The following is a 20,361-nucleotide window of genomic DNA, read 5'->3' as shown; positions in this document are numbered from 1 at the left end:
ATGACCTAAATGTACGAAATCGAGTCTCACCTCCGCTAACCGTCTTGCTTGTACTGCAATATGTTCCACGTATGTGTGAATAGTGTTATTAATAAAATCATTCTCATTTAATTAATAAATAATGTATTAATTAAATTTAATTATCTTGATAATTTATTAATTATTTTATAATTTATTATTATCTTCAATTAATTTAAATATATTTATTTATTTTATAAAATTTGTATGTTTGGATACGGCTATGCAACTAAAATGTATGTTACCCCTGCACGTAATTTATCCAATATGCTACACAACACAAATGTTAACAGTAAAAGTTCAACCAAACACCTATTCTGCAATCAAGCAGCATATCTGCTACTAAAATTGTCCAGCATTTCTGCTACCACCATTTCTGCTGACATATCTGCTACTTTACAAATGCTCTACCAAACTAGCCCGAATGTCTTCGTTTAGGTAGGGGTGACAAAACTTTATCCAGTCCGAATTATCGAATTTGTCCAATCCATATTAAAATAAGTTTGGATATAAGTTAGATATCTTAAATCTTGGTCAAAACACAAAATAATTGTTTGGTTTAAATCCAAATATGAGTCCGAGTCCGAGTCCGACTCCAAATGTATAAATCTTATTCGATTTACTTGTTCATACCCTAATTCGGATTAGGTTATTGTCTAGCTTACTTGTCCGAATTTAAACCATTTTAGGTTTGGTCAATTAAGTACATATGAAATTTAATCCGAATTATGGTTTGAACATGTTAATATTTCGAAAACACATACTATTGTTCAATCTGGAATTGATTTTTTGTCACCCCTAAATCCAAGTGCACTAAAACAATTTAATTCATAAATATGCGGTATTTAGTATGAAGAATATGACGGTATTTTTTTTATTCAAAAGAAAAAATAAATTCAACGTGAAATACATGTCAATTTTAGAATGTCGGATAAAAACTCAAAAACATTCAATTTTTTCATAACAAGAATACATCGTCGAATATAAACATAAAACATTTGATTTTTTATTATGATGTAATTTTTGTTTCAAACGAAAATTATACCGTTTGATTCTTTATGCTAAATATTTGCACATCAAGCCACCGGATATTGGAAACAAACTATAGCGCTTACTCCTAAAAATTGTATTGCAGCACCAAATTGATTGAAGACCACGAAAACGTTTTGAGGATAAATTTATGGGTTCATACAAAAATTCACAAACTAGGCAAACACATGAGAGTTTTATAAATAAATTTGATAAAAATGCAATTGTCTTCTTTTTTCGTCTATATTTTGCCCATTTAAAATAAAATAAAAGTTATTTTTATACTATCTTATTTTATATCATTCCAATCCTCTCTCCACAAAAATCAAAACCTCTCAACTCTCATATTCAACAATAGTAGGGAAGGAGGAGAGATCTGACTCTTCACTCCCTCCCCACCTATTATTCTCATGGGATATATCTGTCAATTCTGTAACTATTATCGATCTATTTTTCTTTTATGTTTGTGTGTTGAATAAGGATTTTACAGGGTTTCTTTTCTCTGGCTCTAGATATTCTTAGTCTGTCGAGTGATGAGATTATCAAATTTGAGGGACATCGACCTCTCTTTTTATTTTTTGTCTTTATTGTTTCTTTTTGTTTTTCTTGTTTTTTAGTCCTCTTAGTTTTATTACCTAATTGATTTAGTAATTTAATACAATTAAGTTATGACATTTAAAAAATATTTTCTTTTTCCATTTCATGAGGGGTATTTCCTTCCCTTTGATCCATTGCCGCCTAAATATACTGGCGGTGGCGAATTGATGTGTAAAATCGAGAAGGTAGAATTGGATTATAAGTAGAAGTCCGAGTCCTACGTGGGTCGTTGCCGCCTAGACCCAGCCCAGTAAATATAAAAAGCCCATCAACGAATGCCTTTCATATCAAAATTCAAAATAGAATACAAAAGAAAACAAAAGCGAGATCGTCAATATTATTCTTCTTCTCCAAGAAATCCAAGAGCCCCAACTTCACGGCTCTCTCTCTCCCAGATCATCGCAGTTCATCAGGTTTCGCGTTTGGGGCTTCTGGTTTTTCTCCTATTTGGTTCAATTAAGGTAATTACATATTTTTCTAAATTTAAATTGGTTTTTTGGAGGATTGATTTTCTCGGTGGATGACTGGATGTACGTTTTCTGAGATCTTGGATTACGATTGGGGTTTATCATGTATGTTATGTTGTTTTCCTTGCCTGATTAATTGTTTTAATTGTCTATATTCAACGAAACTTTTATGTGACTTTTTTCTTATTTTTCTGGATAATAGTTTTTGAAGTTGTGCATATTAATGGCTATGATGTTACATGGTGACAAAGATCCATTAAAACTACGGATGGTTAATTATTATAATCAATGTTGGGGACCTTGTGGTAAGTTATTGGATGATTGCACCTATTTCTGATTGTGTTTGTACATACTGTGAAGGGCCGGTTGCGTTATCAAGTTTCTTGTTCTTGTTCTTAATTTGTGTTTTTATTGTATGCTCAAGCACAGTTTCTTTGCAGGTCTCATTGTTTAATTTTTAAGCTCAAGATTCACTAGTGTGAAATTTTTGTCATGGGCGATGACGGTTCCAATGAATAATTCCTTGGATCTTTCATCTAGGGAGCGCGTTCAAAGTCTTTTCCACAAGGTTTGTCGGTTGCATATGTGTGAAGTTTTCATGTGCTCTTTTATCATAGAGGTTGTAACTTGCGCATGGATATTTGGCTTCATTGTTCAAGGAGTAGTAAACTCAGGCTTTTCCTAATTATTTGATACGGGATTCATCATTTGTAGATGCTATAAATTTTCTTGGAAACTTTATCAATTATAATTGGATAATGAGAGAGAGAGAGAGAGAGAGAGAGAGATTAACACTGTAAGCAGTTTTATTTCAACTCAAAGAACACACTTTTTGTTGTTCTAGCAGATATCTCTCGCAGTTGAGATGTATATGATTAAGTTGTATATTTCTTCATGGTTGAGATATATCTAATTAAGTTGTTAAAGGGTTAGCGTATTTGAAACATAGGGTACTCATTGGACCTTCTATTGGACATGGAGCATCTTTTAGCTTCTGGCATGCTCTGTCTAGAATCAATAGTGACATTTTATTGGTTTTGACTCCCTTTTTTTCCGCCCTTATAGAATGTTGAGTTGGAGAATAGCTGCAAAAAGGCTGCACAGGCCAGGATTCCCTCTGATCCTAATGCCTGGCAACAAATTCGTGAAAACTATGAAGCCATTATCCTTGAAGATCATGTCTTTGCTGAACAACATGAAGTAGAATATGCTTTGTGGCAGTTGCATTACCGGCGAATTGAGGAGCTTCGAGCACACCTCAATGCTGCTCTTGCTTCATCTCATTCACCCTTGCCTCAGGATGTGGAAGTATCTAGTCGACCTGAACGAGTTACTAAAATTCGTTCACAATTTAAAGCCTTTCTTTCTGAAGCAACTGGCTTTTATCATGATCTGATGTTGAAAATTAGAACCAAGTATGGTCTACCTCTTGGTTTATTCTTTGATGGTCCTGAGAGTCAGAATGTTGTGTCTAGAGATGGGAATAAATCCATCGAGATGAAGAAATGCATGATTTCCTGCCATCATTGTCTGATTTACCTGGGTGACCTTTCGCGTTATAAAGGTTTATATGGGGAAGGTGAGTCTAAAACCAGAGATTTTGCTGCAGCATCAAGTTATTATATGGAAGCCTTTTCCCTTTGTCCTTCAAGTGGGAATCCTCATCATCAGGTAATTCTTTTGAACCATTGGTGGCTCGCATGAGTGAACACTATGGTTCTGCAAACTTTAGAGATTTGGTTGAGTTTCATCTTTAGCTATCTCGTTTTCTTGCTGTGAAAACCTTTTTATATTGTTCACAGCTTGCAATACTGGCTTCCTATTCAGGGGACGAATTGGTGGCAGTATACCGCTACTTTAGGAGTTTGGCAGTTGATAACCCTTTTTCAACGGCAAGGGACAACTTAATTATTGCATTTGAGAAGGTATAGCTATACGTCAACATGCAGTTTAAAAAATAAATTTATTTCTAGATGTCAAGTGGAATGGGTTTTTTACTTTTATTGTTAATTGGAAAATCTCGTCTGTTACATCCCCTAGATACTTATTCTGTTGAATGGAAAATAAGATAATTGGTAGAAACTTGGGGATTATATGTTATAGATCTACCTAATAACTTTGGACTTTCTTTTTTTGGGTAGAATCGCCAGAGTTTCTCACAGGTTCTTGAGAGTGCAGAAGCTTCATCAGCTAAGAATGCACTGGCAAGAATGAATAGAAGAGGAAGAGGAAGAGGTGTGGCGACTTCAGTGAAAGATGATAAAATGGGAGCAAGTCCTGTCAAGGAAAATCCATCTAGTACGCATGAAATTCTTAAATCCTTCAGCACTTGTTTTATTCGACTAAATGGGATTCTGTTTACTCGCACAAGGTATTTGACTTACAACATTGATAGTTTATGATATATGTAGACATTATTTTGTGATATTCACCGTTTCTGTGTTTTTTTTTGTCCTCAGCTTGGAGATGTTCGTAGAGGTTTTGTCTGTGGTGAGAGGAGATCTGTTTAAACTTCTCTCATCTGGGACTGAAGAAAAGTATAATTTTGGTTCTAGGCCTTCAGATAATGGTCTTATGATTGTTAGGCTTGTAGCCATTCTTATTTTCACAGTTTACAATGCGATTCGGGAAACTGAGTATCAGTCATATGCTGCGAACTTACAATGCTCAGTTCTGCGTCAAAATGCCTGTACTGCCATTTTTGAGGTTATGGGGATCATTGTTGAGAGATGCATACAATTACAGGATCCTTTAACAAGCTTTCTTTTGCCTGGTGTGCTGATTTTTATGGAGTGGTTGGCTTGCCAACCAGATATTGCAGCCGGCAGTGAAGTTGAGGAAAATCAGGCCACTGCTAGATCATTCTTCTGGAAGAGTTGTGTCTCTCTTTTGAATAAGCTTCTGACAAGTGGGCTCATGTCAATTAATGAGGATAAGGATGAGACTTGTTTTTCCAACATGAGCACCTATAATGAAGGTGAAACCGCAAATCGGCTTGCACTATGGGAGGACTTTGAATTGAGAGGATTTGTGCCTCTTGTTCCAGCACAACTAATTCTTGACTTTTCAAGGAAGCAGTCTTCTGAAAATGATGGTGGAGATAGGGAGATAAGAGCTCGACTTCAGAGGATTGTAGCGGCTGGGAAGTCACTTGCCAGTGTGGTTCAGGTTGGTAAGCAGGGCATGTATTTTGATTCAAGAGTAAAGAGATTTGCAATTGGCATTGAGCCGCAATCTGGAAAGGAGTCTGATTTTGAGCTTTCTAGTTCTAATGAAATGTCCGCATGTGATGGGGTGATGAAGATTGAACATATTGGTGAGCAGAAATTGAGTCCAGAAGATTCACAGCTGAATTCACAGTTATATACAGAAATGGAAGAGGAAGACGAGGTCATTGTTTTTAAGCCTTATATGACAGATAAGCGTGTTGATTTTGATGGCTCCAAGCTGTCTTCTGCTGAGGTCTTTGGGCATGGTGGTGGTATTTCTTCGCAGGAAGATTTGGGAAGCTGTGTTGCATTGGTGTCAGCCTCACAAGATGGTTTTGAAGTGCTGAATGATTTAAGCTCAAAGGCACCCATATCTACTGTGACCATTCCCCAGCGTGTGCCATCACTGAATAGTTTCCACACAAGGTCCTCTATATCTCTTGCTGCTGCTCAGGATGTTCCATTGCTAAATACTATTGATACAAGCTCGAGGCCTCCAGCGTCTCTCGCTAACCTCTCCCAGCATGTGCAGCCAATCCAACCAAGTGCTTCGAAGTGGCTGCTGGAATCTGAAAATTCTATTGCCAATGGGTTTAGTGAGTTGAATTTAACGGAGAATGGGCTTGTTACAAAACCTCGATTGCAAAAAAGCTTTGGATGTTTGCAGCCTGCAACATTCCCATTCCCGTGTCCACACGCTGTGAATCACAGTTCTGGAAAGGTGCATCCCATTCAGGTTTCTGATACTGTTATACCTTCTAAATTAGATTCAGTCATGCCTCTTGGAGCCAACTTTAATAGTCTTACGTCTTCGGCTTTGCCAGCAAGTAAAACAAAATACCCAGTTAGCCGACCAACACGACATGTTGGTCCTCCACCTGGATTTGTTCCCCCAAAATTTGCAGATGAGTCCTTCTTTGACATTGGTTTGAATGATAATTTAACAGTGGATGATTATAGTTGGCTAGATGGATATGAGCTCCCATCATCCACAAAAGGCAGTGGGTATACCAATTCCAGCAGTCTTTCGGCTCAATCCTACCATCATGTGCCTGTGGGCAGTAGTCCGACTGGGGTGGTAACAAGCTTCCCATTTCCTGGAAAACAGTTTCCATCTTTGCAAGCTCAATCAGAAAATCATATAAGTGTTCAGGACTATCAGGTTCTTGATCATCTGAAACTTTACCAGGAGCAACAGATGCAACAGCAGTTACTTAAGAAAGTAAATCACCAATCTGGTCATCTGCCAGAGCAGTATTGGGGACAGCTTCCTCGGGAAGGTCATTTCTTTGTGTGAGATCACCATGGCGGATGATGGTATGTCTTATCATTTCCATTTTCAGCTTTTTAGCCCAATTGATGATTTGATGTTGCTGGATTTTCGAAGATGATTTTAACTGGTAATGCCTTCTTCTTTTTTCACATATATATGCACACGCAGTTCGTTGTACTGATTTGTCTTTTATGTGGTCATCAAGAATCTTCTGCTGTGAACATCCTGTGGCATGACACGGCCAAGTCTAGTCTCTGTGTTTGCCTGACAATGTCATTTCGTTTTTCCTGGAGCATGGATTATCTCAATGTGTTGCAGGCACCTGCATTTGGACAGGTATCTTTCTGCAATTCGTCACCCCCATATACATAGTTTTGCTTTATTCTTTTAATGCTAGGGCTTCTTTCCTGTAGGCAAACTTGCTTGCTATACTTGAATGCTGCCATGATCTTTCATGTATGTACGTGCTTATGATGAATAAATTCCTTTGTTTTGATACAGCTATTGTGAGCTCTCCGGTCCTGGAGAATGGTGATCACTGGTAGAGAAGTTCAAGATATTTGAATGACGAATCACCTTCTGGGTTGTGAATGGGGTTGGCATGTAATGCGTCTGGATGGCCATGGGGGGGGGGGGGGGAGTGAATGACTATGCTAGTTTAATGTGAGGGAAAGAGGTCCGCCTGAGGGAAGCTATAATTTCATTATCATAGCTGGAAGATGAATAGTTTTTGGGGATGAGACTGCTTCCTCAGAATCGGACGTAAGTCAACTTTTCAAGGTTTTGTTTTGGGATATTGGGTAATAAAAGGGGTTTGGTAGTAGGGATGACACTGGCAATTCCAGATATTACTTGTTCTTGGGTCTTTATATTGTTGATTTCCTGCAAAAGTTTAATGTGGGAGCTTGAGATTGGCTCATATATCTTTTCATTTTAATTTTGAAACCGTTGGCTCATTTACTTGGAAGTGTTTGCTTAATAAGATGGTTTCATGGTCATTCTGATTGTAGGATTTATCTGCTTTGTTCTCTCTCTCTTTTTTTCCAAATTTTCAATAATAATAGGCATCCCACCAGTTGGTATCTTAGGAACTGCACTGTTGAGTAATTATACATACAAGATTTCGATAAGTTGAGTTGAACTCTGAATAGACTCGACGTAGCCCACAAGCCCAACAATAGGATGCTATTGTTCGCTTTGATTCGAAACCATCATGGATTTGTTATTCCAAGCCCAATGTCCTCGCTTAGGCCTGAAAGATTAGTCATATTGTTGTGGAAACTCCTTATATACTAGATGCTCCTTTCTTTCTTAATCCCCATGGGATCTTATCGTTCCATCCCTTTAAGGAGTTTGCATGTCCTTGGGTAATGGTCATGTAGATTTCGAGCATAGCCTTGTCATTCTCCAATTTATTAGCCGTTCTCCATGCCAAATACTGACCCATATCTGCCCATCACTATCATGTATCATGTTTGATGTGGAGTCTAAGAATTCACTTAAATTATGTGCGTCCAATTTAATTGGGATAACAACATGTTGGGCTCTTAATCATTTTGGAATTGATATCACAGTCTGCCATAGTTCCACAAAGTTCACATGATAATAAATTAAAAAGAAAAGGGTGTATAAAAACTATATAAGCACCATTACCATAAACAAATATGATAATGGTTCAAAGTAAAAGACAATGCACACAGCCTATTAGGTTCACACAACAACATCGTTGCAGCATAAGTCATCCAGACTAACTGGAAAAATAAACACATTTTAAATACCATAATGCGTATCTGCTCGCATATTTATTAAACGTTTTTCCATTAAAATTCCAGAATTGATCCCTTCTGGAAACCCCAAAGGCAGGTGCACAAGCTGCGCTGATGACTCTTACCTTCCGTAACAACAGTTATTGATTAGTAGTGTCACGCCATTCCGCTCCGACATGCCCTTCAGGCCTGCACCTCCCGTTTAAGCAATGAATCTACTGTTCTTTTCATTTCTCCAGGTAGCATACAATGACAACCGCCCAATGCTTCCCAAACACTATATGGGCAATCCACCCATTCAGAAAGGTGATGTATCATCATAAGTGCCAATTTTCAAGCCCTAACCTGATCACAACCACCGTTCACTGCGACTGGAAAGCTCAGCAAAAGCTGTATGACAAGAAAATTATTCACCAAAATAAAAACAAATGGAGAACAAAAGAGCATGTGATAATTAAGTATATGCACATAGTGACTGTTGTACATATTAGTTTACTCAAAACATTGGCATGCTATTTTCTAAAAAATTCTCAAATTTGCACCTGCTATTGAGCTGGCTCGACAGACAGGTCAGGACTGGATTTCAAAACACTGATAAAATAAAATAAAATAAAAATTAAAATCTAATGAGAACTTCTTACAATAATCTTTGACTATCCATGGCTCTAACAATCATGCGGACAGCATTAAGTGTTACTTAGCAAATTTCACACGATCAAGCTGCTTCTAGGCCCTTTATGGTAAACAACTCCTATGCACAAGGCTTCAGCAGTGAGCGAGGTCGAGAAAAGGCCTAATATACGCAGATCTTACACCACATAATATCAGAAACATTCAACCTTGATGGATGCACAGCATATCTACTAATTAGACCCAACTTAACAAACATATCCAAATCAATCCATCCATTTGAAAATACAGATGTTCAATGAAATAAAAGTATACTAGACAAATCACTGCCCTAATAAAACTAAAAACACATCCATGAAAACTGCAGACAGTATCCTCAATTAAACAAGAAAAGGAGTATAATACGACATAATTGAGCAGATAAAGAAGGATACCAATTTGGACGCAGGTGCCAGCAACATCAGATTATCCAACAAAAACTGCTTAATATCGGCAAGGCTGCGAAGGCAAACACTGAACCAGGTGGTCGTTGAGTCTGGAGGATCTTCACTGCAAAAGGTTCTTAAGAAAAATGAAAGATGGATCAGCAAAATTAATAAGCATTAAATAATAGTTACACAACAGCAAATCAGTTATAATTACAAGTATAAAATGGAGACTCATGAAAACTAACCATCCATATCCTCATAATGATCTCACACAATGAAACGACCTTCATGAGCAGGAACTCCCTTAAACTGCTCTGGCAGTGGCATAGGTTGCTGCATTGTTTTGCCAAGTTGTTGTTGCTGCAGCTCATCGTATAGCTTCAGATGATCAGGAATCTCGTACTCCTTCTGAATTCTATAATTTTCCATTTGAGGTTGCATGGTTCAGAGTTGTTTTCCAGGGAATGGAAAGCTAGACCCTGTCGTGCTGTTGTTCACATTCGCATGAAGGTATTATTGAGCTGTGTGATTGGTAGTTTTTGTGAACCCCATGCTTTTTGCTGATGATGGCAGCTGATATCCATCTAGCCAGCTATAATCATCCATCCCCATATTACCGTTCACATTACCAGACAGCGACTCATTTAAAGGTTTTGGGGGAACAGGGCTAAATCCAGGCGGAGGACCAACACGACGAGCTGGACGGCTCACAGGATTCTTTCTGGTGACTGCTGGTAAGGCTGATGACGACTTCACATGCAGACCATCAAAACTTTGGTCTGAAGGCATGACTGAATCAAGTTTAGAAGGTATTATAGAATCATAAACTTGACCAGAAAACCCATTGCAAGAAATGGGATCCATAGAGAGTTGGAGGGGAAGAGAAGCTGCAGCAGACTGCATAACTCCAACATATTCTTGCAACCTATGCTTCATCAGAAGCCCATTCTCCGAAAAATTCAAATTGTTTAACCCATTTGCAACCAGAACTTCAGACTCCCTCAGCCACATTGAAGTACTAGGTTGGATTGGTTGCAAAGACAATGGAATAGTAGAAAGAGATGCATTTGGCCACCCATTTGCATCAAAAGAATTCATCATGAGACTACCATTATGGGGGGCTGAAATGGTACCAGCAGAACTTCCAATATAACCCTGTGAAGCATTAGAAGAACTTCTGAGAATCTCAGATTGCAACGAGCCAATGCAATCAGCTTTCTTATCACTCACAGTAGGTTTGAAAACAATGACCTCATCCTCTTCTTCTCCATCCATGTGTAACTGCAACTTTGACTGTAAAAGTCCCAATCCCAATCCCATTTTCTGCTTACCTAAAGATTCTTCTGTCAAACCATTTAAAACAGGGGCTTCAATAGAATCAATCAGCTCATAATCAGCTATTTTAGGCTCAACACCAACAGAAAATTTCTTCCCCCCTGAATCAAAGTACATGCTTTGCTGCCCCACCTGAACAACACTTACAACAGCCTTTCCAGCTGATATAATCCTCTGAAGACGAGCTCTCTTTGCTTTCCCACAACCATCACTTCCAAGGGATTGCTTCCAGGAAAAATCAAGACTTGATTGCACATGAGCAAGGGGAAGGAATCCTCTTAACTCAAAGTCCTCCCATAATGCAAGCCGATTCGCAGTTTCACCCTCATCATATCTGCTCGTGTTGAAAAAACATGTTCCATCTTTGTCCTCCTCGGTTGAAATGACTATATTGTACAAGAGCTTATTCATAAGTATGATACAGTTGTTCCAAAACAACGATCGTGCAGCAGCTTGCTTTTCCTCTACTTCACTCCCAGCTGCAATATCTGGATGACATGCTAACCACTCCATAAATATCAGCACACCTGGCAATAGAGAGCTTCCAGAAGCATCATGCAGTTGTAGACATCTCGTTACAATGAGCCCTGTAAACTCTGTTAGAATATGTAAGGTTAATTTAGTCATTGCACAGTATTAGGGTTGTATATGAAGAAAAGAATGAGATGTAAGAATTACGAGTTTTTTCGACCACTGTCTCTTTCGTAATATGGTATCGGAGCATAGGACGAAAACGGCGGTCGACAAGTTGGAGCATAACTACTCGCTGTTCTTCTCCTGCGCATGCTTGCAGCAGCCGCTGCACTTCCTCTTGCGGGAGCTGCTCCACCTAATGCCATCTCTGTAACAGATCGCGGCAATCGCTCCTCCCTATAATCGAGTCGACAAGTCGGAGCGTTGGACGACGATCGACAAGTCTGCTGGCACTCGTCAGAGGCTCTTCGGTTCTTTCGGAGGTCTCTGTTATTTGGATTCGTGGTTGCTGTCAGTTCGAACCCGCACCTGGTGGTCCGATTTTGTCTCTGGCCTCTTCTTTGTTCTGGTCTCTCTTCTGTTGGAGAACCTGTCGGAGGTCTGATCTGATTTCTTCGCTTTCTGGTGGTTCGATTTTGCTTCTGGCTTCTTCTCTTTCTAATGGCATCACTCTCTGGTTGGTATTCTGTTCTGGTTTCATTATTCTGGTAGACTGAGTTGTCTCTACAGTGGTTTGTTTGGTACGAGTTCTCTGGTTGGTATTATATTACTACTGAGACTTTGATTCTCTATATTTGTGCTGTGATTATATTCTTTGTTCTCTGGTGGGTGGCAATCCGATTGAGATTTTGTGAATTGCCCAGTGTTTGGTTGATTTTTAAGACCCATGGCTGACACTAGTGAAAAGAAGGCAATTGCCGAGATCATCCCTACATCTTATCGAATTACAGACAGAAAATTGAATGGTACAAACTATGGTCATTGGAAACGAGTCATTAGGAGATATCTCTCGAGTATTGATATGGAGAAACACTTGACCGAGGATGCACCGACTGAGCAGAGGGCCAAGGCACAATGGCAGAAGGAAGATGACAAACTTTTCACTTTAATTCAAAATACTATGGAGAATTCTGTAGATGACATGATTGGGCATTGTGATAGTGTCAAGGAGATGTGGCAATATTTAGAAACATTGTATTCTAGTAAGCAAAATCTGTTTCATGTTCATGAGCTACTAGCTGGGGTATATCGTGCAGATCAGAAGGGACGCCCTTTACTTGAATATTACACTGACTTCAAAACCAAATTTGAAGAGATGAGGACTTTGTATCCTATTACAGCTGATGTAAAAAAAATGCAAACCCAACAGGAAGAGGTCGCTGTTCAGTGCTTCCTTGCTGGGTTGGAGTCACAATATGAGATTGCTCGTACTCAATTACTTACTGATTCAGAGTTACCTTCCCTCGCTGAAGCATTCTCTCGCTTGCGCAAAGTTTGTAAGGATTCTAGTCACGACACCTCGGGAGTATCTGCTGTTTCTAGTGATACCTCTGCTTTATTGGGCTGGACACCACCAGCTGGTGGTAATAGGGGTGGTCGTAGTGGTAGTCGAGGAGTTCGTGGTGGTGGCCGTGATAGTGGAGGGCGTGGAGGTCCAAGGATATGTTATTATTGTGGTGAGCAGGGTCATTTGAAAAAGAATTGTTGGAAACTGAATGGTAAACCTTCTGCCTCTTCACGGTTTGCTAATGCTGTCACTCAGGAGGGTATTTTGCCTACTCCTACCGGGGTTGTGTCTTCTTCCATAGCATCCAAACCTGATGGCCATATTCTGATATCGACTGATGAATATGCTCGACTTACTCAATGTCAAACTACCCAGCCTGCTGCCACTCTTGTTCAGTCAGGTAATCCAACTGCATGTCTTTCTTCATCCTTCGGTGATTGGGTCATTGACTCCGGAGCCACCAATCACATGACTAGCAATACAGGTATTCTTTCTTCATTTCAGTCTTCCCCCACTTTACCAAATGTCACTCTAGCCGATGGTTCAAATGTTCCTGTGCTTGGTAGTGGCACAGCCTCGCCCACTTCTACTTTATCTCTCTCTTCTGTTTTGTGTTTACCTCATTTCCCTTTTAATCTATTATCTGTCAGCCAAATCACTCAAGCATTGCATTGCTCTGTTCACTTCTTTCCTGATTATTGTCTGTTTCAGGATCTGGTGACGAAGAAAGTTATTGGTAGAGGTCGCTTGTCTAATGGTCTGTACGTTCTTGCTGCTGAATCTTCACCAATGCCACGGCCAGTTGCTTCCACTAGTGCTACCTCATTTTATCAGCTGCATTGTCAACTTGGTCATCCTTCATTACCAGTTTTAAAGCGTCTTTGTCCGTCTTTAGGTTCAGTGTCTCAGTTAGCGTGTGAGGCATGTCAGTTTGCCAAACACCATCGAGCGTCTTACGTTCCTCGAGTTCATAAACGGGCTGCGTCCCCCTTTGAGTTGATTCATTCCGATATTTGGGGTCCTTGTCCTGTTATGTCTCAGTCTGGATTTCGTTATTTTGTTACATTTGTTGATGACTTTACTCGGGTAACTTGGTTATATTTAATGAAAAATCGTTCTGAGTTATATTCTATATTTTGTGCTTTTCATGCGGAAGTTAAAACTCAGAATAATGCCTCTATTCGGATTTTCCGTAGTGACAATGCCAAAGAGTATTTCTCTAACTCTTTTTCTTCTTATCTTGTTCAAAATGGCATTGTTCATCAGTCATCTTGTGTTGTCACCCCACAACAAAATGGGGTGGCTGAAAGAAAGAATCGTCATTTGATGGAAGTTGCCAGGGCTCTATTATTTCATATGAAAGTTTCTAAGGTCTTTTGGGCAGATGCTGTTCATACTGCATGTTACTTAATCAATCGTATGCCTTCCTCGATTCTTGATGGCCATATTCCTTATTCGGTTATGTTTCCTTCGCAGCCTCTCTTCTGTCTTCCCCCACGTATATTTGGATGTGTGTGTTTTGTGCAGGATGTCCGACCTAAAGTCACTAAACTTGACCCGTGGTCTTTGAAATGTGTCTTCTTGGGATATTCTCGTCATCAAAAAGGGTATCGTTGTTTCTCTCCTGATTTAGGTCGATACTTAATCTCAGCTGATGTTACATTTTTTGAGTCTACTGCTTATGCTAGTAGTTCTTCTACATCTCCTTTTTCTCCCGATGATGAGTTTCTTGTCTACCGTATATCTGAATCTGATCCTCCTCCTGAGTCTTCTCGTCCTCCCATCACTCACACATACTCTCGTCATAGCTGGCACCATCCTTCGGCACCTCCAGTGGATTTTTCTGTGGCACCTATGACAGACCAAGACACTCAGCCTCTACCTACCTCTTCATCTCCAGATTCGAGTTCTCTTGCTCCTGATGCTAGTCCTGATTTACCTATTGCTCTCCGTAAAGGTAAACGATCTTGTACCTATCCTATCTCTTCATTTGTTTCCTATAAAGGTCTATCTCTTGTTTCTCAGTCTACTATTTCTTCTCTTGATTCTATTACTGTTCCTAAGTCTATTTCCGAGGCCCTTTCTCATTCTGGGTGGAGACAAGCAATGGAAGATGAGATGTTTGCCCTTAAGGAAAATGGTACTTGGAATCTTGTTTCCCTCCCAGTTGGAAAACATGCTATTGGTTGTAAGTGGGTCTTCACTGTTAAAGTGAACCCCGATGGTTCTGTGACTCGCTTGAAGGCTCGGTTAGTGGCAAAGGGCTATGCTCAGACATATGGTGTTGATTATTTAGAGACATTTTCTCCCGTTGCCAAGATTGCTTCTATTCGATTGTTTATTTCTCTGGCTGCTACCTATCATTGGCCTCTACATCAGTTAGATGTTACGAATGCCTTCTTACATGGTGATTTGGTCGAAGAGGTCTACATGGAGCAACCACCCGGGTTTGTTGCTCAGGGGGAGTCTGGGAAGGTATGTTCTCTTCGGAAATCATTATATGGGTTGAAACAATCTCCTCGTGCTTGGTTTGGTAGATTTAGTGAAGTGGTTATTGAGTTTGGATTGTGCCGGAGTGCTCTTGATCATTCTGTTTTCTACAGACAATCTGAGCTAGGTTGTATACTTTTGGTGGTCTATGTTGATGATATTGTGATTACTGGGAGTGATAGTGTGGGTATTACTGCTCTCAAATCCTTTCTTCATACCAAATTCCAAACAAAGGATCTTGGACCTCTCAGGTATTTCTTGGGTATTGAAGTGTCACGTAGTAAGCAAGGTGTTTTTCTATCTCAGAGGAAATATGTACTTGATATACTCAATGAGACAGGGTTGACGGATACTAAACCTTGTGAGGCACCTATGGTGCCTAATGTGAAATTGGCTGCTGAAGATGGTGTTCTACTTGCTGATTCAGAACAGTATAGGCGATTGGTTGGAAAACTTAATTACCTTACAGTGACGCGGCCAGACATTGCTTTTCCAGTAAGTGTGGTTAGTCAGTTTATGTCATCTCCTCGGACATCTCACTGGGATGCAGTAATTCACATTTTGAGGTACCTTAAGGGTGCTCCAGGCCGTGGTATTGTTTATAAGGATCACGGTCATGTTAGAGTAGAAGGAACGGGTCGTGGTGTTGTTTATAAAGATCACAATAACATTGGAGTGGAAGGATTCTCGGATGCTGATTGGGCAGGTTGTCCTATAAGCAGACGATCTACTACCGGTTATTGTGTCTTCGTTGGCGGGAATTTGATATCATGGAAAAGTAAGAAGCAAAGTGTGGTGGCAAAATCGAGTGCAGAGTCTGAGTATAGAGCCATGGCGCAGTCTATTTGTGAACTTATGTGGGTTCGTCACTTACTTGAGGAGATTGGTATGAAGGATTCGGCTCCTATGCAATTGTGGTGTGATAACCAAGCAGCTATTCATATTGCTTCTAATTCAGTGTTTCATGAACGTACAAAACATATAGAGGTTGACTGTCATTTCATTCGAGAGAAACTCCAACAAGGAATGGTTTGTCTTAGGCATGTTAGGACTGGAGATCAAATAGCTGATGTATTTACTAAACCTCTACCAGGGAGTCGGATAACGAATATTTGTAACAAGTTGGGCATGATTGATATCTATGCTCCAACTTGAGGGGGTGTGTTAGAATATGTAAGGTTAATTTAGTCATTGCACAGTATTAGGGTTGTATATGAAGAAAAGAATGAGATGTAAGAATTACGAGTTTTTTCGACCACTGTCTCTTTCGTAATAAACTCAAAGACGGAAGTAATAGCATTCTTAAGTAGAACTGAACGTTGTAAAATGTCAGCATAGGATTGACTCTCAACTTCTTGATTCACATTATGCACTGTGAATATGAGAATGGTTATGAGCCTAACAATAAGAACTCCAACATCTGCAGCACGTGAACCAAATTTGTAATTTTCTTCAGGCCCTGACGAGAGAAGCTCAATCAAATAACTTCTAACCATAGAGAATACTTCCCCAAAAGTCTCCAAGCTGTGAAAAAAATAATATTAATATGGTAAAAATGACCATGCCTACAAGATATTGACCACAGTTAAATGTCAAGGTGAGGTACCTCGTGCGTGTAAAGAGGATGCCATTTAGTCGCACAAATCGAATGCTGAAAGCTTTAAAATCTTCAGGTGTACAAGATGAATTTTCCTTCATGGAACTAGCTTCCACTTTACTATCTTTCAAGATTGTTGTCCCAACTTTTCCTCTTTCTTTCGCATTCATTTGCATTGGTGCACTCTTTATTGGTGTACCATTGGCATCACCCACGAGCTGGGAAAAGCTCTGCTGATTCTGTTACAAATGCACATCATGTAAACACAATAATTTATCATACACCATGACTGCTCCACAAAATAAATTTCAGCAGGACTAACTACTAACTGTCCAAATGAAAGCCATGAAAAGTGGCAAAAGGCAAACGAAAATCAAGATCTAATTGGAATGTCATAATGGAAGAAAAATTACCTTTTCAAATGCAACAATTAAGTTATCCCTAGCAGTTGAAAATGGGTTATCAACTGCCAAACTCCGGAAGTAGCGATATATTGCCAACAATGCATCCCCAGAGTAGGAAGCCACCATTGCAAGCTGATGATAAGAAAAAACAAGTTCACATTTACCAAAATCAAATAAATATAATCAGAAGGCTAGATGAATACCAAACAGGTTAAGGAAGATCATCAATTATTAGTCAAATACAAAACCTGGTGATGAGGATTGCCACTTGAAGGCCAAAGTGAGCAAGCTTTCGTATAGTAACTTGATGCTGCTGCAAAATCTCTAGCCTTTGAATCACCTTCCCAATATAAGTCCTTATAACGCGAAAGATCACTCAAGTAAATTAGACAACTGTGACAAGAAACAAGCCCTTTCTTTGTCTCTGTGGATTTATTTCCATCTTTAGAGAGAAAAATCTGAGTCTTTGGATCATCGGAGAAATATCCCAGAGGTAAACCATACCTTGCTCTGATTTTGAGCATAAGATAATGATAAAATCTTGTAGCCTCAGAAAGAAAGTTCTTAATCTGGGAACGAATTTTTGCAATTCACTCAGGTCGGGCGGAAACTTTCCCACCCTGAGATGTGGCTGAACCACTTGGAGCAAGAGCAGCATTAAAGTGTCCTCGTAGCTCCTCAATCCGGCCGTAATGCAACTGCCACAGAGCATATTCTATTTCATGTTGTTCAGAAAAAGCATGATCTTCAAGGATAATTGCTTCGTAATTTTCTTGCATCTGTTGCCAGGCATTAGGATCTGATGGAATTCTGGCCTGGGTCGACCTTCGATGCTTACTCTCCAACTTAACATTCTAGAGAGAGGGTAAAAAAGAAAAATGTGATACATATGATTCTCTTTTAGCTGTTTTCTTCCCCTTTATAATATTTTGGTAGGGGGGGGGGTGCAATTTTTATTTCATAGACCTTTTTACCAGGCACCACTTGATACATGATTTGGCGGAATCTAGAAACTAAACATCTTTGCAGCTTAATAAAATAGCACGTATAAACCAAAACCATTGAAACACAGATATCTCATATCTAATACCTTGTTGTAAAGGCGTTGAGCACGCTCTCTCGATGAAAGATCCAGTGAATTATGCATCATTATCGTCATCATCTATAGAAATACACTCCATCAAGTTCCTCCATGAAGAAAGAAGTTTTGTCTGCAATATGTACCATTTGACCTGTAACACAACTGCAGAGCATAAGCCCGCCTATTGTTCCTGTATGCTTAAAAGAAAATGAGATGAGCTTATGTTGTGAAAGCATGTAGTATGACAAAAAAAAACTTTGTACATAAGTGAAGAACTTCAAACCAACTTATGGTACTTTTAAGAATATCATTGGATTAGAATTGCAGTTGTGCTTACAAAGTACTCCTAACTCCTAAGCACATCAAGATAGAATTTCGAATAACACTCCAAGCAACATCACTTGCAAGTTACAACATCTTCCCAAAGGGCATATATCTTTCAGAATTAGAAAACTCAACCTCTCCCATCTAAGTCGATATCAAACGAGAGCACATTTTAAGATTTCCAATGCATCACCTATAATAGAGTGCATCTATGTGCTAAAATATAAGAAATATACAAAAAAGTGTGTGTATCTCATAATGTACAAGCATCAATGCAAATGCTAGGGGAAAAAAACAGAGCTTGACGCATTATTATGAGTTTTCTACAGCCGTTAAACATGGGGGTAACATCAATGATATCCATAACAGTTTCCAAAATCAAACCAAATATTCATACTACTAGCCATTATTTAGTAAACCAATAAATTCGATATAGCATACATCAGTGCACCTAAAACATCAGAGATGCCAATGAGACATTCCCTTTTTGTATGATAACACACTACATAAACGGCACCTCGATGAACTTTCTAGCATCGCCAAGAATATAAAAATCAAAACTTTAAAACCCCGCATCACTATGCATATGATAATCATTAGGTGCAACAAAAATCCAGTTCAACACTGATGAACCCTACTCGAAAAATTAGAGTCAAGGAGCTGAAGAAAAAGCTCAGAACGATCAAAAAACATTAGTGCAAGCAATCAAAAGAGCACCAAAACAGAATCCCCAAATCCCATACAAAGCATTACCTAAAACCCACCCAAAAAAATGCAAATTCGAAAAAGAGACCAAAAAAAGAAAAAGAAAGGGAAGACAATGCCCGTACCCAAAATCAGATCGGCGATGATCCAGCGGTGGAATCGCGAATCACGAAGAATTCCGAGAAAGCTGAGAGCATGAGGGAAAGTCGGAGAGATGGACGATGATCTAGGGCTTGGTGCAATTGAGGGGCAATTTGGGATTTAACAAGTGTTTTGTGGGCTTTGGTCCTAGGCAGCCATGATCCATGATACCCTTCTTTCTCAAGTTTTTTTTTTTTTTTGGTAAATAAAAAAAATTAGGGTATTGATTTTATTTCTAAAGTATTGGTTAATACAGGTGACCAAGGATGAAAATTGGCGGCATGTTTAATACAAACAAGTGATAATTGGTGTTTTTAGTGTCGGACGAGTGAGTAACGCGTAAGAACCTGTCTTTGGGAGGGGAACAATTTAAAAACTAATGTTAATACCTCGTAGGTTGAGGAGCAAAAGAAAAAATCTGCTCGAAGAGGGGCTCGCGTCTGATAAAGTATTATCCATCTATCAACGTTCACTTAAATGTCTAGAAAAACAAGAACTTGAATTACGATTCTAGTTTGGCTTTTTTTGGAGATATTAAAACAACACTACTCTATTGGTCTTTGACTTAAATCATTGTCCATAAATTTGTATGCAAATAAGGAATCATATTAGATGATTTGATCTGGGGTTAAACTTGAATTCAATTTTTACAAACTTTAATAGAATTCAAATTTAGTTTAATTAATCTTGGATGAAAAATGTTACAAAATGACTATGTTTTTTTTTAATACTATTGATAAATTTATTTATCATTGGAATCGAATTTTGGACACACATGTCTAACTCAGTCGATTGTCAACCGAGTCACCTCTCATTTTATAAAATGATTATGTTTTGGTTAATCATATAACATTCAATAAAATAAATGTTCATCATAAGTGGACAT

The 20,361-nt window shown here is 39.0% G+C and overlaps 1 protein-coding gene and 1 pseudogene across 4 annotated transcripts; one reads left to right on the top strand and one right to left on the bottom strand.

Moving 5' to 3' along the window:
- Positions 1 to 1,939: 1,939 nt before the first annotated feature.
- Positions 1,940 to 7,602, top strand: LOC119998730 (protein SMG7-like). 4 transcript variants are annotated; one of them, XM_038846118.1, is made up of 9 exons: positions 1,940 to 2,105; positions 2,314 to 2,416; positions 2,552 to 2,679; positions 3,177 to 3,782; positions 3,914 to 4,036; positions 4,253 to 4,482; positions 4,571 to 6,637; positions 6,799 to 6,929; positions 7,095 to 7,602. In XM_038846118.1, exons 3-7 carry the CDS (start codon positions 2,611 to 2,613, stop codon positions 6,615 to 6,617), a joined length of 3,075 nt encoding a protein of 1,024 aa, XP_038702046.1. In that variant the 5' UTR covers positions 1,940 to 2,105; positions 2,314 to 2,416; positions 2,552 to 2,610; the 3' UTR covers positions 6,618 to 6,637; positions 6,799 to 6,929; positions 7,095 to 7,602. The 4 variants fall into 4 exon arrangements, with proteins under 4 accessions (XP_038702046.1, XP_038702043.1, XP_038702047.1 ...); XM_038846115.1 differs by lacking the exon at positions 2,314 to 2,416; XM_038846119.1 differs by lacking the exon at positions 2,314 to 2,416 and having other exon boundaries at positions 6,762 to 6,929.
- Positions 7,603 to 8,242: 640 nt separating this feature from the next.
- Positions 8,243 to 19,723, bottom strand: LOC119998702 (annotated as a pseudogene).
- Positions 19,724 to 20,361: the final 638 nt, after the last annotated feature.

Source organism: Tripterygium wilfordii, chromosome 5 (genome assembly GCF_013401445.1).
Source record: "Tripterygium wilfordii isolate XIE 37 chromosome 5, ASM1340144v1, whole genome shotgun sequence".
NCBI lineage: Eukaryota > Viridiplantae > Streptophyta > Magnoliopsida > Celastrales > Celastraceae > Tripterygium > Tripterygium wilfordii.
This window is presented reverse-complemented; position numbering and strand designations above follow the sequence as displayed.

Bases quoted from the DNA above. Each gene is read 5' to 3' on its own strand.
- LOC119998730 (XM_038846115.1), top strand. From the start codon at position 2,611: ATGACGGTTCCAATGAATAATTCCTTGGATCTTTCATCTAGGGAGCGC. The intron at 4,037-4,252 runs GTATAGCTATAC...TTTTTTGGGTAG, and splicing joins TAATTATTGCATTTGAGAAG to AATCGCCAGAGTTTCTCACA. The intron at 4,483-4,570 runs GTATTTGACTTA...TTTTGTCCTCAG, and splicing joins ATTCTGTTTACTCGCACAAG to CTTGGAGATGTTCGTAGAGG.